Source organism: Struthio camelus, chromosome Z (assembly GCF_040807025.1).
Source record: "Struthio camelus isolate bStrCam1 chromosome Z, bStrCam1.hap1, whole genome shotgun sequence".
Lineage (NCBI taxonomy): Eukaryota > Metazoa > Chordata > Aves > Struthioniformes > Struthionidae > Struthio > Struthio camelus.
In genome coordinates, this window is record NC_090982.1 from 78639522 (window position 1) to 78663630 (window position 24109).

Genomic DNA, 24109 nt, shown 5'->3' on the forward strand with positions numbered 1-24109 from the left:
TAACAGCACCCTTACACAGGCAGCTCCTCTCATCCCACGGGCCTCTCGCACCCCGCTGCTCTGGCAAGCTGCCTTCCTCCCTGCGTGTCTCTGCCACCGCAGCCGGCAGGGCTGCACCCACAGCGAACCCGGCGGGGGCACCCCAAAGGGCACCAAAGCCCTGCGGGGCGGTTGGAGATGATGAAGGGCTCCAGCTCCGTCCCGTTGCTGGAGCGCTGCTCAGCGCTCCTCCCAAAGCGGCCGCGAGCTGCAGCTCCCCGGGCCGCGGAGCCGCCGCCGGAGCCGTCGCGAGGACAAACGCACGTCGCAGCCCACCGAACGCCCTCCCCCTGCGGCTCGCTCTATCTTGCTGTCCTTGCGCACGCGGTGGGTATCGATCAGCCCACAGGATCTATCTCCCGATTCCTCCTGCAGTATCTCTCTGTTTAGAGTATCTCTGCATCTGCTCCGCTGTCTGCCGTGCCCGTCTACACCTACAGCCTGTAGCTGCTGCCGCCTCCGCCGCCGCCGTCAGTACCCGTGTGGCTGGGGGATCTCTCTTTGTCCCCAGCCAGGAGCGTCACCAGAGCCTGGCGGTGCAAAGAGGCCGCTGAGCGGGAGGGTGGCAGGGACACGGCCCTCCTCGCTGCCTCGGGGGCCCTGAGCACGGACACACTTCATGACACGTGTGCCGAACCCCAGAGCTGCTGCTGCCACCGTGGAGGTTTAAAGGAGGAACGGAGCTGTGGCACCGTGACCCTTCGCCCTGAGCGGGGGGAGCTTCCCCGGCCGCCTGGGTTCCTGCGGGCCGCGGAGCAGCCCAGCCTGCAGTGGGGAAACTGAGGCACGGGGAAGCGGCCGAGCTCAGCTTGCGCTCAGCCTATCGCCTGGCCTCAGGGCAGCCGGGGCAGGAGGAAGCAGCACGGCCCGGAGCCCTTCGGTGCAGCCGTGCCGGAGCACCCAGGAGCCCTGGCGCCGGGGCCGGCACGCACCAGGACGTCCCTCCTCGTGCTGCAGCCTCCACGCCGCGGCGGGAGAGGACGGGCCAGGGCGAGCTCCAGCCGCCCAGGCCCGAAATGGGACGGCCGACAGCTGCTTTATCTCCTGCGCGAAGATAAACAGCGCCCGGGGGCCCTGCGCCAGCCTGCCGCGTCCGAGAGCAAAGCAGCTCCGATCCGCAGCAGCCGCGAGCTGCCGTCTCCGCGAGACGCTCCCGGCAAACCACCTGGCGGACCACGCCGGGTGGGACGGGGGCAAAGCCGCTCTCTCCTGCATCCCGCCGCTGAGGATGCTGCTAGGGATGCCGGCGACCGGCGCAAACCATCCGGCTGCCCCCGGCCAAAAGAGCCCGAGGAGGAGCAGGCGGCTCCTTCCTCTCCTGCCAACACTGCCCGCGGACAGGGCAGGAAAAAGTGGCTTCCCGTCTTGTCAGCAGAGGGGAAGCAGGGGGGTATTGCGGGGATGCTCCCGCCAGGGGAAAACCCTGCGTTTGCCGCAGGACCCGGCCCACCCCAGAGCAGCGAGGTACCGGGCTGGCGCAGGTGGCAGCGGGGCTGGGGTGCTGGGTGCTCACCCCAGCTCCTGGCTTTGCCCAACGTCCGGAGACCCACCTGAAGGGGGGAGTCCACCCCGCGCCTCAGTTTACCCCGCTGCAAGCAGAGACACGGGGCAGGTTGGCGGTGCTGAGCCCCTCCTGCGATGGAGCGATGCATGGCCTCATCCTGCCCACCCCAACAAGGGGCAAGGGCTCTGCGAGCCTGTTTGGGGGTCCAGGCCATGCTGCAATGCAGTCAGGCTGCCGGCCCTGCACGTTGGCCTGGCCCAGCCGTGCAGAAAGAGGCAACCCCAGGGACCAGCAAGAGGCCTCAGGACCAGGATCAGGCCCCAGCTGGGCACTCCCCCCCCAAGGGTATGTGCATGCCCCCGGGGTGGGTGTTAGCGCTGCCAGAGTGCCCAGAAGCATTGTCTGAGTCACCCCATGGACGGACGGACGGGTGCCAGAAGGAGAGGGTGCAACCACACATGTGCGTGCAGGCAGGTGGGTTGCATGCGTGCTGCCTGTGCGTGTGTGCGTGCACGGAAAGGCAAGCAAGCGTGCGTGTCCCTGGGCACACACTTGTGTGTGCATGCCTTCACGTTTGCATGCATGTGCACGCGTGCATGCCTTCAGGCACGGGCATGCATATGTCTGCGTGCACACGGATGCGCGTATGTGTGTGCCAGCTGGGCTAGTCTTGCTCGAGGAACAAGAATAAAGCAAATGCAAGAACGGCAACAAAGCCCCGGGCGTGCTGGGGGGCTCTGCAGCGCGCGCAGCTCGCCTGCAATGCCCCTTAGTAGCCTGCACACAGGCAGACAGTGTGGGTACACACACACACCCACCCGCCTGTGCACACACAGCACGCACACACACACACCTCTCCCAACGCAGACTTCACACACCTACAGGCAAACACACAAAATGCACACACCCACCTCCCAACACACACGTATAGGCACTTACTAGTGCTCCCCAACAACGTATACAGATACGTATGCACACACACGCAATGCACATGCTCAGCCCCCTCCGACAATGCGTATATACACACAATTGCATTTATGCACGTTTGCCCACCCAGCTCCCCACCACGTATGCACACACTGCACTCCCTCAGGGTGCACGCACACCGCACCCCTCCTTAAGCAGCGCGCGCGCACGCACGCACACGCACGCAACGCCCACTGAGCTCCTCGGCTGCGCGCACACGCAAACGCGTGCGCCAAGACACCGCGCGCACACGCATTCAGCTCCGCCACGGCGCCCACCCGCGCCTACCTGTAGGCAGGTGTCGTGCACACCCGACGCACGTGCAGCTCGCGCGCCGCGCGCAGGCGCGCGCACCCTTAGCTCTCCCTGCGTGCACGCTCGCGCTGCGCACGCCCGCCGCGGCGCTCCGCTCTCCCCGCGGGCCTCTACCTGCAGGCGTGCAGGCCCCCACGCTCGCCTCTCCCAGCGGGCGCACACGCATGCCGTGCAGGCAAGCCCTCACCCTCTCTGCCCAAACGCACACGCGTGGGCGCGCCTTGCCCAGCCTCGCTGCAGCCGCTCGCGCGCAGCGGACGCTCACGTCTCACAGGGCACGCGTGTGCGTGGAGCGCCCCCCCCCTCCCCGCGGGCCGGGGCCCGGGCGCTCCCCCGGGGCTGCCGCAAGCCCGGCCCTCCCCGGCTGACTCCCTTGACGTGCGCTAGCAAATGGGAGCGGGGAGGGGTGTTTCTCGCCTGCCTGCCACTTGTTGCAAAAAAAAAAAAAAAAAAAAGGAAGAAAGAGAGAAAGAAAGAAAAGAGGGGAGAAAAAAAAAATCCCACCCACCCTCATCTGCTGCGGAATAAAAGAAATATCGGCGGCCGCGGCGCCATGTGAGCGGCGGGCCGGCACCGGGCGGAGCAGGCGGCCGTGCCCCGGGACGGCGGGGCGACCCCGGGCGGCGCCGTCGGAGCCGGCGGCACGGCGGAAACCCCCAGCCTGGCGGCCCGGGCGGCGCCGGTAAGGGCGGCCGGGGGCCGGCGGCAGCGGGGGGGCGCGGGGAGCCCCGTCCCCGTAGCGCAGGGTCCGCCGTGGGAACCGGGGGGGGAGGTCCCGGTGAGACGGGGTCCGCCGTGGGAGAGGGACGGGGGTCGCCGGCAGGGCAGGGTCTCCCGTGGGGCCGGGGAGGGGGGTCCCAGTAGGACACGGTCCGCGGTGGGACGGAGGTGGGGGTCTCCCGTGGGGCCGGGGAGGGGGGTCCCAGTAGGACACGGTCCGCGATGGGACGGAGGTGGGGGTCTCCCGTGGGGTCGGGGAGGGGGGTCCCAGTAGGACACGGTCCGCGATGGGACGGAGGTGGGGGGTCTCCCGTGGGGCCGGGGAGGGGGGTCCCAGTAGGACACGGTCCGCGATGGGACGGAGGTGGGGGTCTCCCGTGGGGCCGGGGAGGGGGGTCCCAGTAGGACACGGTCCGCGATGGGACGGAGGTGGGGGTCTCCCGTGGGGCCGGGGAGGGGGGTCCCAGTAGGACACGGTCCGCGATGGGACGGAGGTGGGGGTCTCCCGTGGGGCCGGGGAGGGGGGTCCCAGTAGGACACGGTCCGCGGTGGGACGGAGGTGGGGGTCTCCCGTGGGGCCGGGGAGGGGGGTCCCAGTAGGACACGGTCCGCGGTGGGACGGAGGTGGGGGTCTCCCGTGGGGCCGGGGAGGGGGGTCCCAGTAGGACACGGTCCGCGGTGGGACGGAGGTGGGGGTCTCCCGTGGGGCCGGGGAGGGGGGTCCCAGTAGGACACGGTCCGCGATGGGACGGAGGTGGGGGTCTCCCGTGGGGCCGGGGAGGGGGGTCCCAGTAGGACACGGTCCGCGATGGGACGGAGGTGGGGGTCTCCCGTGGGGCCGGGGAGGGGGGTCCCAGTAGGACACGGTCCGCGATGGGACGGAGGTGGGGGTCTCCCGTGGGGCCGGGGAGGGGGGTCCCAGTAGGACACGGTCCGCGGTGGGACGGAGGTGGGGGTCTCCCGTGGGGCCGGGGAGGGGGGTCCCAGTAGGACACGGTCCGCGATGGGACGGAGGTGGGGGTCTCCCGTGGGGCCGGGGAGGGGGGTCCCAGTAGGACACGGTCCGCGATGGGACGGAGGTGGGGGGTCTCCCGTGGGGCCGGGGAGGGGGGTCCCAGTAGGACAGGGTCCGCGATGGGACGGAGGTGGGGGTCTCCCGTGGGGCCGCGGAGGGGGGTCCCAGTAGGACAGGGGCCGCGATGGGACGGAGGTGGGGGTCTCCCGTGGGGCCGGGGAGGGGGGTCCCAGTAGGACACGGTCCGCGGTGGGACGGAGGTGGGGGTCTCCCGTGGGAGCGAGCCGGGGTCCCCGGCCGGGCAGAGTCCCCGGTGGGGCCGTGCAGGAGGGCACGCTCCCCGGTAGGACCGAGGTGCGGGTCCCGCTGGGGGCCAGCGGTGGAGGGAGGGGGGTCCCTCCCTCATACACCCCCCCCCCCACCAACGGGTGCGGCGGGTCCGCGGCAAACTTCGGGCAGGGCCCCCGGGGGCAGGAGAAGAAGGGGTGATGATGGTGGAAGGGACGGGTTGGCTGTGGGATGCTTCCTCCCCTCCCTCCTCCTCCTCCTCCTCCCCCCCCCCCCCCGCCCTGCGGCGCCTGAGGCCGTGCCCTGTGCCCGCAGCCGGCCGCCCCGCCGCGGGGGCCCGGGGCGGCGGGGGGGCTGCGCCTGGCGGCCGTGATGGAGAGCCTGCAGCGGCAGCAGGCGGCCCGCCTGGCCCGCGGCCCCGACGCCGCTCCCCGACGGCCGCCGGCGCAGCCCGGCCCCGGGCAGCCGCCCCCCGCCGCCCCCCGCCGCCGCCCGGCCCCCGGCCCGCGCCCGCCACCGCAGCAGCAGGAGGAGGAGGAGGAGGAGGAGGAAGGGGAGGAGGAGGAGGAGGAGGAGGAAGGGGAGCCCCGCGACCCGCCGCCGCCCCAGCCCCACGAGTGGACCTACGAGGAGCAGTTCAAGCAGGTAGGAGGCATCCGCCGGGCATCTCCGGTGTCCCCCGGCCCCCGAGCCCCCCTGCCAATCCCAAACAGGCATCTGCTGCTGCGCCCAAACCCCTTCCTTGTTGTCCCCCCCTCCCCAAATAGGCGTCCCCAGTGCTCTGCACGCACTGCCCCCAAAGCCCAGCCCCGGCCCACCCCAAAGCGCCGTCTCCGGTGCCTCCCCCCCTCCAACTTCGCCCGAGCCCCATCCCAGTCCTGCCTCGGGTGGGCGTCCCTGCTGCCGCCAAATTTCAGCCAAAAAAAGTTACCCCTAGTGCACCCAACCGACCTTGTCCCCAAGCCCCATCCCACCCTACATGGGCATCTCTGGTGCCCCCCCACTGCCCCCAAACCCTGTTTCCATCCCACCCTACATGGGCACCCCTTAGTGCCCCACTGCCCCGAGCCTCATCCGTGTCCCTCCTGCAGGGGGCACCTCCTGCTGCCCCCGTCCCCAAGCCCCGTCCCACCCTGATAGGCATCCCCTTGTGCCCCCATCTGCCCTCCCCCCAAACGCTGTCCCTGTCGCACCCCAGATGGGCCCCCTCCCCGCCACCGAGCCCCATCCCACCCCGGCTTGCCGCTCCCTGGTGTCCCCCGGCTGCCCGGTGCTGTCCCCTGGCTGAGCGGCGGGGACGCTCGCGGCGGGGCCATGAAGCAGCCCGGCCTCGAGGACAGGGCTCGCGCGGCCCGGCAGGGCAGGGGCGGGAGGCGCCGCAGCATTCGGCTTTGCTCCCGGCGTCTCGCTGCCAGCGGGACGCGTCGAGCGCCCGGCCTGGGGTGGGTGCCGCTCACCCACCCAGGACGGGGTGGGGGGGGGACGACGGTGGCTCTGGCCACCCCGAGGAGCCGGGGGGTCTCTGCAAGGGACTGGGCGGCGTTACGGCTTCTCCACGTGCCCGGTGATTTCCGGCGTCGGCCGGAGGCAGCGGCACGGCGAACCTCGGCGCTTATTTAACGTTGCGCCGTCGCGCCGCTCCGTTCGGAGGCCGGCAAGCGGCCGGACGAGACGCGGCCCCGCTCGACGCCTACCTGGGACGCGCCAGGTAGGCGAGCCGGCGGCGCTGGCCCCGCGGCCCGCCGCCCTCGGGACTGTTTGCCGCGGCGGCGGCCGGAGCGGCCCAGGCACGGCCGGGCTTGGCGCGCTGCATAGGTCGAATAGCTCAGCCGGGCGAGCGTTGCGTTACACGCGCGGGAAAAGGCGGATTGTCCGGTTCTGGGGGTCAGCGGCTCCTCCCTGCCGGGCCCCGGCAGGCTTGCGGCGAGAAAGCATCCCAGGCATTTCTCTTCCCGCCTCGCGCGCCTCCCTCTCGGAGAGCGGCGCGCGGGGCAGGAGCGAAGCCGGCGGCTCTCCCTTAAACAACACGTAATGTGAATACTCGGGAGAGGGATCGAAGGGAGGATGCTGGCGGGGGGTGGGGGGAAATGAATCCCGCCGGAGCTTCCCGGTGCTGGCTGGCTTCCTCTAGCCTTCCCCAAAGCCAGATCGGAAAGGAGCCGGCTCCCCGTCGCAGAGGTGTTCGCGTGCCTCCGACCCGTGGGGACGGCTCGGCTCCCCTTCCCAGCTGGCGCCGTGTCCCAGCCAGCCCGGGGCACGGCGGGATGTCCCTTCGGTGCGGTGCACCCAGGGACAAGGGGACCGATGGCCCCGGGGTGGCTTGCACGGGCCGCGATGGGCTGAGCAGGAAGGAGGTACCGGGACCCGCGCGGGAGCCGGCGGCGGTTTGGGGCCGGCTGCAGTGCCGTGGGGTCCGCGGGGCGGCCGTCCGCCCGCTGTCACTGCCGCGAGCCCGCGGCGTGGGGTTTCCCCGAGGCCGGCACAGAGATTTCGAAGCCGAGCGGCTGTGCCGGGGCGGCCGGGCTCGGTTTGGGAGAGGGCAGGCGGGTGCAAGACCGACGCCAGGAGGATGGACGGCCCCGCTGCAGGGCGCTCGCTGCTCCGCCGGCCCAACCACCACCGCCTGCCCGTGCCTCAGTTTCCCCATCTGGGTAAGGGGGTCAATCATCTGCCCTGCGTTAAGCTCTTTGCTCTCTTCCAGACGGGGGAGGAAGCTCTCTCTCTCTGCTGTCTTTGATCCCCGCAGGCTGCCGACGCCAGGCTGTACGTCCTCTGCCCTGGCGCCGGCTGCCCCCCGGCCCTTCCCCGCGGCGGGGCCGCGTCTCGCCCAGCCTGGAGAACCGGTTCTCCGCTCGGGGCAGCCGCCGAGCAGCCGGAAGCGGGCAAAGGAGGGGAGGGTGGCGGGGCTCTCCCCGTCTCCCGAGGTTGTGCCACGGAAATCGCCCCCGAGGATGAGGGCGGCCCCGAAAGCGGGGCGGCGCTTGCAAAGCCTGGAGCGGCGCTCCCGGGCTGGGCTGGCGAAGCACAGGCGTCCCCAAATCCGGGGGGGGGGGGGAATGGGGGCCCCGGCGGGGACGGAGCGGGGTGGGGGCGCAGGACCAGCCGCCGCGGCAGCCGCCTGGGGCATCTCCTTGCCCCGGGGGCTAAAACCGGGGACGGCGGAAGGGCTCAGGGCTGAGAAACCCGAAAGCTGCTTCACCCAGGGGCTTTACGGCAGGGAATACGTGGGGGACGTATCCTACATACGCGCCCTGTTCTTATGCATTTCCTGAGGTGCCCGTTTGGGGGGCTGGAGAGACCTTTGCTCGGCGCTGGGGCAGCGGCTCTGCTGCTGCACGTCGGCGAGAGCCCCCTGCCTCTTGCATCAGCCCCCGGCGACGGTCTATGTACATTTGATAACGGCACGTGGGTAGAGACCCGGGCCAAGGTCCGGGAGGTCCCCTGCACCGCGGTTGCAGGGAGCCGGGGGTCTCCTCCGCTATTTGCATCGGCACGTCCCCGCGGGGCCGGTGGCGGGATGCAGCCTCGCGCGTGCCGCGCCGGCGAGCGCGGCGCTGACCGTCCCCGCGCCCGGCGCGGCGCCTGCCCCGCGGCCGCCGTGCTCCTGCGCTCCCCTGCGGGCCGTTTCGGCCCTGGGAGCGGCGGCCCGTGGCGGGGAGGAAGGCGCGGGCGGCCGGCGGCGGGCGCCAGCCCCGGGTGCCCTTTCTGCTCGGCCGCGTGGCTTTTCCGGCCGTGCGGAGGCGGCGGGCAGCACCTGCCGGGGCCGGGGCCAGGATCACCTTGCCGCGGGGGCGCGAGGGTGGGAGGGTCACTTAGCACCCCCAACACAAGCCCTGGGGCACGCTCCCTCCCCTAAAAGCACATTTACACTGGATTTCGATATACACAAACCCCATGTGTGCAGACACGCGCGGTGTGCCCAGACGTACACGCATACCTGCTGCACGGATGCGCGCGCACACACACACACAGACCAGGTTTGTGCATGCACACACGTACACATGCACACACTCACACCGTGTGCATGCACACACGCACCGAATTTGTGCATGTGCGCACACACACACACACACACACACACACACACAGTGTGCATGGCACATATACACACACACACAGACCAGGTTTGTGCGTGCACACACGCACACACATGCACACACTCACACAGTGCGCATGCACACATGCACACCTTGTTTGTGCGTACACACACACACATGCACACACTCACACCGTGTGCATTCACACACGCACCAAATTTGTGCATGCACATGCACACGCACACACAGTGTGCATGCACATATGCACACACACACAGACCAGGTTTGTGCGTGCACACACGCACACACATGCACACACTCACAGTGTGCATGCACATATACACACACACAGACCAGGTTTGTGCATGCACACACACACGCACTCACACAGTGCGCATGCACACACGCACCGAATTTGTGCATGCGCACACACACACATGCACACACACACAGTGTGCATGCACATATACACACACACAGACCAGGTTTGTGCATGCGCACACACACGCACTCACACAGTGCGCATGCACACACGCACCGAATTTGTGCATGCGCACACACACACATGCACACACACACAGTGTGCATGCACATATACACACACACAGACCAGGTTTGTGCATGCGCACACACACGCACTCACACAGTGCGCATGCACACACATGCGCACCTTGTTTGTGCACGCACACACACACACATGCACACACTTAGACAGTGTGCATGCACACACACAAACGTATCGGGTTTGTGCATGCACACACGCACACATACCAGGTTTGTGCATGCACACACGCACACACATATCGGGTTTGTGCATGCACGCACACCCCCCCAGTGCACATCTGTGTGGTCATGTGTGCGCAGTGGGTGTGCAGCCCGCCGGGGGTGAGCATGCCTACAGCCACACGGTGCATGCACACACACGTGTGCCAGGCGTGCCTTGCACACCCCGAGGCGTGCCCAACCCCCCCCCCCCCAACACATGGGTGCCCGCCAGCCTCGAGCAGCGCAGGGGTGCACACACCAGCCGGACCCGAGGCGGGTGCTTCCCCAAACGGGTCCCCGGAGCTGGCGGCCTGCCGGGCAGCAGCAGGAGGAAGAGGAGGAGGAGGAGGAGGAGGAGACTGCCGCGCCTCAGTTTTCCCTCCTGCGAAACGGGCCCAGGCCGGGGGCCGAGCGAGCCCTGGCCGCCGGGGAGGGGGCTGCCGGCCCCAAGGCCAGCGCCGCCCGCAAACAGTCCCTCACCTTGCCCCCGGCCGGGTTAATGTTTGCAGCAGGCGGCTCTGGTGGCACCGCCGGCGCCCGCACACCCCGCTCGCCGGGCCGGCGGCGGGGGGGTTTCACGACCCGCCGGATCCGCCGCGTTATCAGCGCTGATTAAACCTGCTGCCCTATAAAGCCCCGTTAAATATTAAGCGGGACGAAAGGCTGGCGGCGAGGCCGCGGCGCCGGCAGCTCGGGGCCACCGGGCGTCCGGCCGGTGGCGGCGGGGTGCGCGGAGCATCCTCCTCATCCTCCTCATCCTCCTCCTGTCCCCCCCGGCCGCCCGCTGCCCCTCGCAGGCTCCGCGCCGGTCCGGACCGCGGCCGGCGGGCGAAGAGCCATCGAGCGAGCTCGCTGCGTGAGCGGCAGCCGGCTGGAAAAATTAGCAGCGGGGCTGATCAATGCGGTGCATGTTAAGCAGCTTTGGGGGGTGGTGGGGAAAGCGAGGCGGGGGGGGGGGGTCGGAGCGGGGCTTCGCCATCGATACGGCCCGGATTAAGCGGCTTAAACGCCGGTCGCCGCGCTGAGCGGCGTGAGGGGGGTCCCGAGGGGTTTGTTCCCCCCCCCCCCAAAGTGGGACACCCCTCCAAGGAGGCGCCGGGACCCCGGCTGCAGCTGGGGGAGGGCAGCACCTCCTCCGCCAAGGAAAGGTGCTAACGAGGTTGTTTAATCGCTGGCAGGAGGCCGGGGGGGGGGGGTGAGGAGGGGGGCGAGGGCTATTCTCATCCCTTTAATAAACCCTGTTCGACCCACTGACCTTTAACCTGCCCGACGAGCCCCCCCCCCCAGTTATCCCCAGCCTTTAAGGAATAAAGACGTCGCCACGGCAACGGGATGAGGGGAGCGAGCGGAGCGGGGCGGAGAGGGGGTGCCCGGGGTTTGGGGGGGTCCCCGCGGCCGCGGAGCTGCGCGCCGACGGGCTATCGATCCCCGGGCCCTGACAGTTTAATACTTCTGTTTATAGAGGAATATAGTTACATCGATGGCGTTAAATGAGTTACTAATTATATCAATACAAACACGATTAAAAGGGTCGTTGCTCATAGGTCACTGCAAGCGGGAGCTGCTGCTGGTGTTGCACAAGGGCCCCCCCCCCCAACAGGGTTGTGCGTGTCCGTGCGGGGTTGCGTGCGCCGGTGCGAGGTGGTGCACGCTCGTCCGGGGGTCGCGTGCGCCGGTGCAGCGTTGTGCGTGCTCATGTGGGGTTGTGTGCTCCGGCATGGGGGTTGTGCACAGGCAGACGGGGTTGTGTGCGCCGGTGCAGGGTCGTGCGCGCTCCTGCGGGGTTGGGCATGGCTGCACGGGGTCGTGGGCCCCCCCGCAGGGCTGTACGTGCCTGTGGGCGGGTGTGTGCCCCTCTTAGGGTGGTGCGTGCGTGCACGGGGAGGCGCGGGCGCGCGTGGAGCTGTGCGCCCCCGCGAGGGGCGTTGCGCGCGCCTGTGCAGGGTTGCGTGTGCTCGTGCACGTCTGTGCGTGGTTGTACATGTCCGTGTCAGGTCGTGCATGCCCTAGTGCGGTCGTGCACGCTTGTGCAGGGCTGTCTGCTGTCTGTGCAAGGAGTCACGAGTGCCCGCGGAGGGGACGGTGCGTGCCTGCACAGGACTGTGCGTCACCGCGCAGGGCTGCGCCTGTGCCACGTAGCTAGCCCGTCCCCAACGGATGCAGGGGAGGGGGACACCGCAGCGCCCACCCTGGAAGAGGAGGACCTGCGCCGGGGCTGGAGCCGGGTCCTCCTTCAGGGCTGGGGGTGCCCGGGGGTCCCTGCCTGCTGGCTGCCGGCCCCGTGCCCTGCTGCACGCGGAGGCAGCTGCCCCCCAGCAGCAAGCGAAAGGGTTTCCTGTAATCCCGCCGGCCGGCGCGGGGATCGCTCTGTGCTCCTAACGAGCTCGGGGCAGCTCCCCAGGAAGGCGAAGCCGCTTATGGTTTATTAACGGGCCAGGCGCATCCCCAGCTCCGGCTGGCTGCCTGCTGCGCGCGGGGAGGCGCTTGCCCTTCCGCGGCTCTGCGGGACCCCGGCGGTGGGGGATCGTGCCCTGCCTCGTCCGGCCGGCGCCCGGCCCGCCGGCCCGCTGAGGGGCTGAGATTTTCCCGCCGGGCGGCCTCGCGCCCCCCCCCCCCCTGTAATTTGGCTATTGTCGCCGCTTGACAGCCGACCTTCGCTCCCTGCTTGACGTAACGTGGTTTTTGCGCGCGGCCGCCCCGCAGATAAAAGGTTAGAGGTTACTAAGCGGTGGGAAAACAGATAGCGATGCTCGGAGGTCGCCCCTGTTTGTGGGGCTTAGAGCCGGGCTCGGCGGCGCCGCGGCCGGGAGCGGTCCCGGCTCGGCGGCAGCAGCAGTACGAGTCGGGGAAGGGAAGCGGGTGCCGTTTTGGGGGGGTTGCTCCGGCGGACGCGGAGCCGCAAGGGAGGGCGAGAGCCCCGCGCGCCTGCCTCGCAAAGCAGCCGCCGCGGGCGCGCCGAGCCGGACCCAGCTGGGGCGGTCGATGGCTCGGCGGGGGGAGCGGGGCCCGGCGAGGCGCTGGAGGTGGGCAGGCGGCAGCGGGCGTCGCGGCACGGACGCGTAGCACCCGGGCACAGGGAAGGGACGGGCAGAGGTGGGAAGGGACAAGGAGTTAGCGCTATGGATTGGTTTTGAAGCAGGTGGTCAGCACCCATGGGTTTGTTTAGGGACGGGCTGTTAGCACCCGTGGGGTAGGGTAGATGCAGGCAGCTAGCACCCATGGACAACGTTAGGGACAGGGAGCTTGCACCCTTGGATGAGGTGAGGGACAGGCTGCTAGCACCCATGGACAACGTTAGGGACAGGGAGGTCACACCCTTGGATGAGGTGAGGGACAGGCTGCTAGCACCCATGGACAACGTTAGGGACAGGGAGCTTGCACCCTTGGATGAGGTGAGGGACAGGCTGCTAGCACCCATGGACAACGTTAGGGACAGGGAGGTCACACCCTTGGATGAGGTGAGGGACAGGCTGCTAGCACCCATGGACAACGTTAGGGACAGGGAGGTCACACCCTTGGATGAGGTGAGGGACAGGCTGCTAGCACCCATGGACAACGTTAGGGACAGGCAGGTAGCAGCTATGGATGAGGTGAGGGACAGGGAGGTTGCACTCATGGGTGACGTTAGGGACAGGCCACTAACACCCTTGAAACAGGTTAGGGACCAGCCGTTAGCACCCGTGGATGAGGCAAGTTTGCCGGACGGGCAGGACGTCCCTCGGAGGGCCCACGCCGGTTGCTGACACCTCTCCCAGCTCCGCTCCCTTTATCCGCCCGGTGAATGATGTGTTGTGTGCAGGGGTGGGGGGACGCGTCTATTGGTTTTTAACGGCCTTTCCCAGGACCATTGTTTTTTAAACGACTCTATTTTGCGCCTGACTTTGTTTTGCAGCTTGCATTTCTTTGTATATGTTTTGGAAATCCATTCTGGACTGCTGAGTTTTGTTTCTTTTCAATGGCTTTAAATTCTTGCCTGGCTCGCTGGGAGGAATCGGTGTCTATAGCGTCTTCGATTGGTGCTAATTTTTCCTTGGTGCGCTCTGACTTTTACTGCTGGGGCCATCGATCTGGCGGGCTCCAATTTGTCATGGTCACTGAGGGCCTGTGCTGGAATCAGGCGGGCACGGGGCGTTGCACGGCACGGCGCGCCCCTGCTCTCGGGGGTCCCGTCGTCTCCCCGGCTCCTTCCTGGGTGCCTTCAGCTGCAGCTCTAGGACTCGGCTCAGCCTGCGGGTTGCGTCCGCGGGTCCGGAGCCGAGTCCGTCAATCACACAGACGTGCACGACCACGCGCATGTCTCTGCACGGTTGCACGCGTGCCCGCCGGCTTGCACGGGCGCAGCGGTGCACGCACCGGCTCACGCGCGCCCATCTGCGGACCCGCTCGGCCGCTTGGCCGGGGTGCAGTGGGGTCAGGCGGCCCTGGAGGTGCCCCGGGCGTGGGGAAGAGACCTCTTCTCTGCCAGAAGGGCTCCTCACGCTCTTTGGAGAGCGGCTGCTTTGCCTGCCCCGTTGCCCCGGCCCCAGGGACCTGCTTGCCCCGTGGCTCTGGCCCTTCGCCGCGGCTCGGCGTCATCTTCCTCCCAGAAAACGGCGGCGAGCAGCAGGGAAAGCGAGGCACACAAGCAGCCTCTCGGGCAGTGAGGCCGCACAGCGGAGGCGCCGGCGGGATGGGGAGCGGCGGGCGCAGGGCGACCCCCGTGCCGTGGGCGGCAGCGGGCTGCAGCAGAGGCGGGGGGCTCCTCGGCTGAGGGGCGCTCAGATGCGCGCGCTCGCCTGCGTCGGTGCCCGCGCGCTGGCAGCCGTTGCAGCTCTCTCGCTCGGTTGCGCCGCCCGTTCGGACACGCGGCGGCGCTGACCCCCTCTCTCCCGCCTCCAGCTCTACGAACTGGACGAGGACCCGAAACGCAAGGAGTTCCTGGACGACCTCTTTGGCTTCATGCAGAAGAGAGGTAAAGGTGGGTGGCTTGGGGTGGGCGCTCGCTGGCACCCGGCCCCTGCCCGCGGCTCCCGGCGGGTACTCGGGCACCGAGCTGCTCCAGGCCTCTGCAAGCCCCCGCCGTACATCCCGTGGGCTGCACTCAGACCTGCCCGGATGAACACACGCGTTATCGCACAGGCTGCCGACGTTGTCACTGTCACGCGTGCACTTACCCACCCCCAGATCTGCCCCCCGGTGCCACGGGTGGGTGCCCACCCTGCAGGGTGCTGCTGGCCAGCGGAGCTCCCCAGCACTCCCGAGCTGTCCCATTAGTGGTACCCATTAGTGATGCTCATAAGCGATGCTCGTTAGTGGTGCCCCGTGGTGATGCCCAATAGCGATGCCCAGCGATAAAGCCCGTTAGTGCTTCCCATCAGCAATACCTGCCCAAGCTGCCCGTTAGCGGTGCCCAGCGGCGATGCCCAGCAGTGATGCCCGTTAGCGATGCCCAGCGGCGATACCTGTTAGCGGTGCCCGGCGGCGCTGCCGCGGGATGCGGGGAGCGGGGCCGGCCCCGCGGGCAGCGCCGGGCGCCCAGGGGTTAAGAGCCCCGCCAGCCGGGCCGGCCGCATCGGAAATCTTTGCTATCGGCGCGGGGGGCCGAGCCAGCTCCCGGGGACTCGATAAACGCTTTAACCTTCGCCCTCCCCAGCTGGGCTTGCGACAATTAAAAGTTGCCGAGCGCGGGCGTGTGGCCGGCCGTATTAATTAGAGCCTTTTGCCGGTGTGTGGATTAATGAACACGCCGCTCGATAGCCAGTAAACCCCAGGCAGAGGTTAATGCCGAGCTAATTAACGGGGGAAGGCTGGGGGGTGCAGGGGGGCTGGCTGCGCGCGGGGCGAGAGCAGGGGCGTTTGCCCCCCCCGGCCCGAGCCTTGCCCTCCAGAGCGATGGGGAAGCCTGTGGGGTAGCAGGGACCAGCCTCGGGGCGGGAGGGGGCTGAGACCCTACAAACTCGTGTTGCTCAGGGCTCTGCCACCCCCCCCCCCCGAGCCCCAGCTCCTCGCAGACGGGGCAGCCCCGGGTGCCAGGTCCCACTCGCCGGCTCCGGGGAGGAGGAGGAGGTGGGAGCGCCGGCGCTGCCTGGTCCCCGAGCATCCATCAGCGCACGGGGCCGCGAGATTCATGGGCTGCTCCGCACCTTCATTATCTCTCTCTCCTGAGCTAATTAACTCCCTGGCTGGTGGGGTCGGGGCTAATTAAGCGAGCACCCGGCAGCGCGAGGAAGAGGAGGGGGAGCCGGTGACCGCTCCTGGCCCCTGTGCCCCGCTGCTGCCCGGGACGGACTGGGCGGGGGGGTGCACTCGCGCCCCCTGTGTTTTTGGGGCCGGCGGGGTGCAGGAGAGCCCGGCTGGAGCCGAATGGCGGGGCATCGCCGGCGGGTGGAGGAATGTCACTGTTTACCTCCGGAGGCTGTGGGGCCGGCTCGCAGAGCTCTGCCTGCGGCTGCGGCCGCGCGCGCCTGCCCGGGCGGCCCCGCTGGCGCCCGCGTGCGGATTTTGGAGCCGAGGTGCGTGCGAGGGGCTGGCGCCAGGCAGGCAGGGGCCGCACGCAGGGAGGGCGCGGGGGCTACGTGCAGCAGGGACGGGACCCCGGGGGCTGGCGTGGAGCGGTGCAGGCTGGCACAGGCTCTTTGGAGGGGGCACAGGGTTGCTGGGGGTGGCACAGGGTCCTTGGTGGTGGCACAGGGTCACTGGTGGTGGCACAGGTCCTCGGGGGTGGCGGGGGCGCGTGGGAAGCTGGTGGCCCTGGCGCACAGCAGGGCAGCTGTGGCCCCAGCAGCACGGGCACCTCTCGGGCTCCGGCGGGCACCCAGGGGCGCGTGGGCAGAGGGACCGAGGGCTGCGGTCCCGTGCCTTGTCCCCGGGGCCATCGATGTCTCCATGGCGAGCCCTAATGAAGGGGGCTGCACGCCCCCCCCCCCCCATCTCTCAGGGCAATTAAAGCACGGGCATTCGTTAGCGGGATGCAAAATTAGCTGGGCTGAAAAATGGGCCCTGCTGGGGACGGGGGGCACCCCCCGGCTTGCCCCTCACCGCAGGGCGCAGCACCCGGCCCCGGAGACGCCTCGGGGTGACGAAAGGGGTCGGGGGGAGCAGGGCCCGGGTGGGGGGCCACGCTGCTGGCAGGCAGGGAGGGCAGCGCCCGGGGTGGCGGGGGCTGCGTCCCCCCCCCACCACCCCACACCGAGCCGAGGGCCCTGCCGATAACGCGGCGCCGTTAATCAATCAGGGAGCTAATTGCAGCGCCACAATGAACGCGCCACCTCAATGGGCTTTTGTGCGGCGCGCCCGAGCCGGGGCTGGGGCCATCGCTCTGCCTCTGCGGCGGCGGCCGAGACAGGTCCCTTTGTCAGCGGGACAGGCACCGGCCGCCCGCCCCGGCCCCCAGATGGATGGCGAGCCCTCTCCATTACCCACCAAGGCTGGGGGGGGGGGGGACATGGGGAGGAAGAGGAAGGGAGAACGGACCGCCGTTCGTTTTGGGGCAGGCGCGGGGCCGGAGGTGGGCGAGGGATGGGGATTTGGGACGGGGGACGGTGCCGGGCGAGCGGCTCTCGCTGTTGCCCCCCCCCCCCCGGGAGCTGCGTGGGACTGCGCTTGCTGCTGTCCCCATCCTGGTGACCCCAGGCGCCGGAGCCCGGGCAGAGGCGGTCGGGGTTTCTCTGCCTCTCTCCCAAGAGGAGAAACTCCTCTTCCCCCTTCCCGACCAGGGCAAACCACAGAGACGGGGTTGGGGGCGCGGGGGGGAAGAAAAGAAAGTTAAATGAACGCGGTAGAAGAATAAAAAGAGCTCGTTTTTCAGGCTTATGCGAAGAAGCCGAGCCAATATCGGGGCCATAAATTAGGGATGCTGGAGGACGGCGGTGAGTGACGGCTCCGTTTGAGGGGCGAAGCGCGGCCCTGACAGCCTCCGCCGGCGAAACGGATGGCTTTCCGATACCGCCCGCTCCCCGCCGCCGGGGAGGAAGGGATAAGGAGGGGATGCTGGCCCCCTCCTCGGCCTTGCCGCAGCCCCCGCCGCCGCGCTGCGGGCTTGCCGCGTCCGGCCCGTTGCAGCGAGGGGCCGCCGGGCTATTTGCGGGGGGGATATTTGGAGATTGGGGAAGGGGATGTATCGGGAGCCGGTGGCCATGGGGATGGTGCTGGGCCGTGCTGGTCTCGCAGAGCCCAGGGGTGCTGGGCACCCCTAAGGGTGTGGGGGGTCCTACGTCCCCCTGCCCCGGCACGGTGGGTGACGGCCCGGGACCGCGTCGTGCCGCCGGCCCCTTCCCGCAGAGTTGCAGCGGCTGTAATTCTTGCTGCCTGTTGAGGGCTCTGGCCGTAAATCGGGATGGCCCCGTAAAGCCGGAAAGGCGAAGGGCAGGTTAATGATGGCGGGTCAGCCCCAGAGGGAGGGCAGGGGCGCTTCAGGGGCTGGGGCAGCTGGGGACGGGCTCTCGTAGGGTGAGGGTCAGGGTCTGTATTTCGGGTCGGGTCTCTCAGGGGGAAGTACTGAGGGCGTTTAAGCAGTCGGGGGTGCTGGGGGGATCTGCGGGTGGGGGGTATCTCTGGGGATTTGTGGAGAGAGACCCTCTCTGGAGCTCTGAGGGGGGTTTATAAGAGACTCTCCAAAGGAGGCACTGAAGGAAGTTATAGGGTGCGCTCCTATCTAAAGGTTATGGGGGAGTCCTTCTACAGAGGTATCTGATGGGGGTTTTAGGGTGACTCCCTCTATAAGGGTTATGGGAGGGTCCCTCTTTATGTAGCTCTGAGGGGAACAACAGGGAGAGTCCCTGAAGGAGGCTCGGAGAGATTTAGGGGGCAGATGCTCTATAGGGAGTTGTAAGAACATTATGGAGTGAGATCCTCCATAGGGGGCTCTGAGGGAGGCTCTTTGCCCTTCCACCATGCCCCTACATCTCAGCGGGCAGCGTGCCCGTTCCCCTGCCACACTGACAGCTCTGCAGGGTCTCCATCGATGGGGACGCGGTATCAGAGTGATGGGGTCTACCCTGCTCGTGGGCACCCTGGCAGTCCCGCCTGCCCGCCCCCACACCCCCCGCCACGTGGGTGCTCACCCTGCCAGCTGCTGCACGCCCGCAGCTTTGGGAAAGGAAAGACTGGTCTCTCTTCGGATGTGCTGCTGGACAGCCGGTACCCGCAGCGCCAGCTCTGATGCCTGCGCAGGGCTCGCTCAGGGTCTGCCTGTGTCTTGGGCAGGCTCTGCAGCCCAGCATGAGCCCCACGGCTGCTGCTGCGTGGGGTGGCAAGTGAAAGCCCTGCTCCGGCAGGCATTCAGAGCCCTGCTGGTGCAGCCAGCGCTGGCGCGGAGCAGGGCTGGGGGACGCAGCGCACGGCTGCGGTGGTGGGGACGAGGCTGTCATTGTCCCAGGACGGCTGGGCGAGGGGCGGTCGTGTCCCTGGGGAGCGAGGGTCTCCATCCCCGTGGCCTCACCCTGCATCCCTTTCTGTCTCCCGTGCGCGGCTGGAAGGGACGCCCGTGAACCGCATCCCCATCATGGCCAAGCAGGTGCTGGACCTGTACACGCTGTACCGCCTGGTGACGGACAAAGGGGGCCTGGTCGAAGTCATCAACAAGAAGATCTGGCGGGAGATCACCAAGGGCCTCAACCTACCTACCTCCATCACCAGTGCTGCCTTTACCCTCCGCACGCAGTGAGCACCCAGGCGCCGGGTTTTCCCCACGCCAGCACCCAAGCGTGGCCCTCTCTACCCACGCTATGAGCTGCGGGGCATCCTGCTGGCTCAGGAGCCCCAGAGCCCCGACCCTGCCCGCAGCGCCTGACTGGGACTCTGTTCGCACCCACGTGCTGCGTTACAGCTGGAGTGTCCCATGGGGAGACAGAAGGCTCTGCTTCTTCCCAGCATGGGTGCCATCCCCACCCCAGTCCCCCCCGCTTAGCCCAGGGGTGGCCAGGAGCCGCGTGGTGCTGGGTCTCATCCTGGCTCCCTCCCACACAGATACATGAAGTACCTGTACCCCTATGAATGTGAGAAGCAGGCGCTCAGCTCTCCGGGAGAGCTCCAGGCTGCCATCGACAGCAACCGGCGAGAGGGACGGAGGCAGACTTTTGGGACAGCACTCTTCAACTACTCACCCACTGGCACCCCAACCCTGCTGGGCTCCCCCAAAATGTCCCTGCCAGCCCTCAGCATCTCCACACACAGCTGCAGCCAGATCAGCCAAGTGCACACCGTTAAGAAAGGTGGGTGAGGGCCACGTCTGCTCCCCACTGGGCATCTCTCCCAGAAATGTGTACCACTGACAGCAGGCGTACCTCCTCGGCTGCTCTTGCCCGGTTTATAGGGAAAAGAGGAGCAATTTTGGTCATTTGGTCTCTTGGGACTGAACAAGCTTTATTTTTCCTGTCTTACCCAGTTCTAGAGGGGAACCAAATCCAAATGCTCCCAACGGTGCCCTCCTCTCTGTGTCCCCCTTGCCCACTGGTGCTTAGCAGGAGCAGGCAGCCTGTGGGCCAAGACCTGGGTGCTTGCTCAGCTGGGGATGGAGAGATGGGCGCTGTCTCCGGCTCTCCGCCATCCCCAGGGCCGAGCGGTACCTGCTGAGCTCTCCCCATCGTTGCAGAAGACAGCGCGCTGTCAGCACCGGTGCCCGGCCGCATCGCCATCCCCGTGGGACTGGCTGGCCACCACCTTGTGGCAGCCCAGGCAGCAGCTGCGTCGCAGGCGGCGGTGCTGGAGCAGCTGCGGGAGAAGCTGGAGACGGGGGAGCCCCCAGAGAAGAAGGTGGCCCTGACGGCAGAGGAGCAGCAGCGGCTCATGCAGCACGCGCTGCAGCACAACCTCCTGGCCATGGCGTCCCAGTTCCCCATGAACATCAAGATCTCCAACAGAGGTAGCAAGCACGGTGCGCATTACCTGCCATGGGGACACCCTGGGTGCAGAGCCCGGAGGGAGCAGCCAAATGGCTTCGAGGACCCAGGGCGAGCTCAGGGATGGGTGCGCACCATGGGAGGCACAGCCTGGCGCAGGGAGGCCAGAATGCAACCCCCCCAGCCTCTGCCAGCCATCCCCTGGCACCGAGTGCCCTGGTTAGCCCAGGAGGACTACCTGGTTAGCCCTGTGATTCCTCTGACCTTCAGAAAGCCCTGCCACGGCCAGCGCACCAGCTGGAGATGGGCAGGTATCCGCCAGGCCTCGAGAGCCGAGCTGCCCGGAGAAGATGGGGCCCCATTTCTCTTTCTGGCAGGTTCTTGTTTCTGTTTCTCTTAACGCTCATATTGGTATTTCCTCTCCCCAGATGACAGACAGGAGACTGCATTGAACCTGTCCACCAACGGCATTAGCAGTATCAACATGTCAATAGAAATAAATGGAGTTGTCTACACAGGTAAATAGAAGGGCCGCTTGGCCCGTGTAATTGCGGCCGGGAAATCCAATAACTTATAGCCACTGCCTGGCCAGCAAGTCCTTCCTTCAATCTGATGTCTTTACTATAAAATCCATTGTAATGAAGTGGCAGGGCCTGGGGAGAGGGGGCAGGTGAAGGAGGGGGACAGCAAGGCTGGAAATTGTCCTCCGGGAGGGGCCAGCAACAAAGGACCAAGGGGGTGATAGATTGACAGATGGACTCAGGCTGAGAGGTGCAAAAAGGCCCTTGGGCAATCCCAACCATGGGGAGTCTGAGCCCCACAGAGAGTGCTTGGATTTGGGGCCATCTCAATGCTGTAGTGCCCAGGAGGTCTCAACCTCCTTAGCTGGCCCCCCGCAGGGTGCAGCGAGGGGTGTTGGGTGCAAGGGGGCTTGGAGGATGTGGGCAGAGGTGGTGGATGCAGAGAAAAGGGCACTCAGGTGCTGGAAGAGATGCCGGGCTCGGGACGCTGTTGGGATGCCTTGCTGGAGCAGAGGCTCTGTCAGGTACCAACAGGCACCCAAGAGCCCAGCGGCCCTGGGCAGGGACTGGTACGAGGAGCCTGGAGGGTTTGTGGGTGCCTGGGGAGGATGCACCAACGCCTGCCCTGCTGGCACCCCGCTGAGGGGCCTGGGGGGGCCCACATGTGCTGGGACGCAGCCCCGCTGTGCCAGGCAGGGCAGGGGCCGCTGCCGGGCCCTGCGCAGCATGGGCATGGGCACTCACGTGCCCCTCATTGGCTAAGCAGCTTGCCCCATGCCCTCCAGCTCCCTGCCTGCCCTGCTGAGACACCCCTAATTAAAATAGAAGGCTTTTCCATCAGCAAATAAATACTTAACGAGCTGGAAAGGTCAGGCCTAAGAAACATAGGGGCCTGCCAGCCAAATGGTCCTGGGCCACCCCAGGGGCTGTCCCACATGGGCAAGGGCATCCCGGGGGGCCTGGATGAGGGTTCACGGGGACAGAGACCCACTGAGGGGAAGAGACAGGGCCTGGGGTGTAGAGTCCCAATTCTGCCTGCATTAGCAGGCAGCCCCAGGCTGCCCTAACACCGTCTTTCTCGCTCCCCAGGCGTCCTGTTCGCCCGCCGGCCCACGGCCCCCCCAGCGCCCAGTGGCCCCGGTGGAGGGAGTGCCCAGAGCCAGCCAAGCCCCATGCCCACCCCAAACCCACTGCTCCCGGCCCCATCGCACAGCCACACTCCCGCCAGCACCTCACCATAGTGGCGATGCCCTCCGAAGCAGCCGGGAGTCCCTGGAGCTGGGCCAGCCCATGGGGAGCCCCCACACATGGACACCATGGGTGCCCCAGCCCCGGAGACAAGGCAGACTGGTCTGTCCTCCGCCTGGGGGGCACGAGGGGCTGTGCCCTTGGCTGTGGGTGAGAATGTGGCCTGGCAGTGGGGCAGAGCTAGTCCCATCAGTGGCTGGTTTGGGGCAGGGCTGTGCCCACTGGGATCTGGCTGCGGGGCTGGCCCTGGCTGCTCCTGTTCTCCCGGGACGTGACCTCGTGAGGCAGCGGGTGGGGTTATGAGGGGACCCAGCTGGGCCACCAAGGTGGGATGGGAGACCCAGGGGTGCCTCTTGCTGCAATATCGTGCAGTGATTTAGTGCAAGGCTGTGAGCACCCGTGAGAGCCCTCTTGCCACGCATGTGTCCCCTTTTCCAACATGTGCCCTCCTGCACAGGCGCCTTCTCTGCCAGGCAGTGCCCCCGGGTGACTCCCCAGTACAGCTCCTGCTTGCCCTGCTGGCCTGGTGCACCTCAGAGCCCCGCATACTGTGTCCCCTGTACACTGCATCCCCTACGGACACCCTTGCTGTGCACACACACCGCATCCTCTACGCACGCCCTCAGTGCACACACTACAGCCCCTACACGCTGCATCCTCTGTACACACCTTTCATGCACACATTGCACCCCCTACCCACTGCACCCTCTATGAAACACTCAATCCACACGTATCTCCTACACACTGCACCCCCTATACACCCCCTAAGTGCACACATCGCATCCCCTGTGCACATCCTCCATGCACACACTGCAGCCCCTGCACACCGCAACTCCCCTCGCACACTGTGCCCTCAGCACGCCTCCCTCCCGCACTGCCTGAGCTTGCTGTCCCGGTGCCATTCCCCCTCGTCACACCTGTGCTCTGTGTCCCCTCACGGCCCCTCTGATCCCCGGGTGGCCCCCCGACCCCAGGGTGGTGGTGTCCCCATAGTGGGGACAGCTCAGGCCCCAGCACCCCAGCTCGGCCCTAGTCCAGGCGCGGGGTTGTGCCAGGGGAACTTCACAGGTCAACTCGGGGGCAGATATTGGGGAAACTGGTGGGACTGGTGGGAGTGGAGCCTCGTGTGTGAGGGTGTGGCATGGGATGGGGCTTCATGCACTGGGAGGAGCTTCTTGGGTGCAGGAAGGGAGCAGGGTGGCAGTGGCACAGGGGGGGCATGTCACAGGAAACGAGGCCCAGCAGTGCTCCCACCAAAGACCACCCGGACACCGGGGTCCCTGGCCCAGAGTCGGGGGACAGAGGCCGCTGCATCAGGCATGCCAAACTACCTCGTTGGGGCGGGCAGGCGCCTCCTCCCGCCCACTCACACCCTTGGGTGACAGAGCAGGCCGAGCGCGGGGCGATGCTCACCTCTACCTCAGCGTGCGGCAGGCCAGGCTGCGGCTCGGTGCCACCGGGGCAGCTGGCCAGGCTCCCGTGGGTGCTCCCGCTGTGGCAACGCAACTCTCTCTATATATCTATTAAAGGAAATGAACTGATGAACCAAACTGGTGTCTAGGGTAATGTCTGTGACACGGAGTCACCCACTTCGCTCCAGTGCCCAGGCTTGGAACAATTCAGGGGGTGCAGGACACCCTCTCAGCCCCTTTTGGGACACCATAAGGTGGCAGCTGCTGTGCCCAAGGGCCGCAGCCCGCTGACCTTTGCCTCCAGCACAGGGTTGCCCCAGCTCCATGGGGAAAATGCAGCCGGCTCTGGGGCAGCCAGATGCCCTGTGCCCCCAGAGATGCCCCTGTGCCCTCAAGGGCGAGTAGGAGCAGACAGGGCGCTGAGGTCCAGATGTGCCAGCCAAAGCGTGGGGCTGCCCAGCC

The 24109-nt window shown here is 67.4% G+C and overlaps 1 protein-coding gene across 7 annotated transcripts; it reads left to right on the forward strand.

Moving 5' to 3' along the window:
* The first annotated feature begins 5204 nt into the window (after positions 1–5204).
* Positions 5205–23783, forward strand: LOC104152018 (AT-rich interactive domain-containing protein 3A). Of its 7 annotated transcripts, none has more exons than XM_068928049.1 (7): positions 5205–5492; positions 14528–14600; positions 19105–19288; positions 19595–19839; positions 20220–20489; positions 20895–20984; positions 22077–23783. In XM_068928049.1, exons 1-7 carry the CDS (start codon positions 5220–5222, stop codon positions 22226–22228), a joined length of 1287 nt encoding a protein of 428 aa, XP_068784150.1. In that variant the 5' UTR covers positions 5205–5219; the 3' UTR covers positions 22229–23783. The 7 variants fall into 7 exon arrangements, with proteins under 7 accessions (XP_068784150.1, XP_068784149.1, XP_068784147.1 ...); XM_068928048.1 differs by lacking the exon at positions 5205–5492 and adding an exon at positions 6969–7201; XM_068928046.1 differs by lacking the exon at positions 5205–5492 and adding an exon at positions 6969–7201 and having other exon boundaries at positions 20220–20501; positions 22077–23782.
* The last annotated feature ends 326 nt before the right edge of the window (positions 23784–24109 follow it).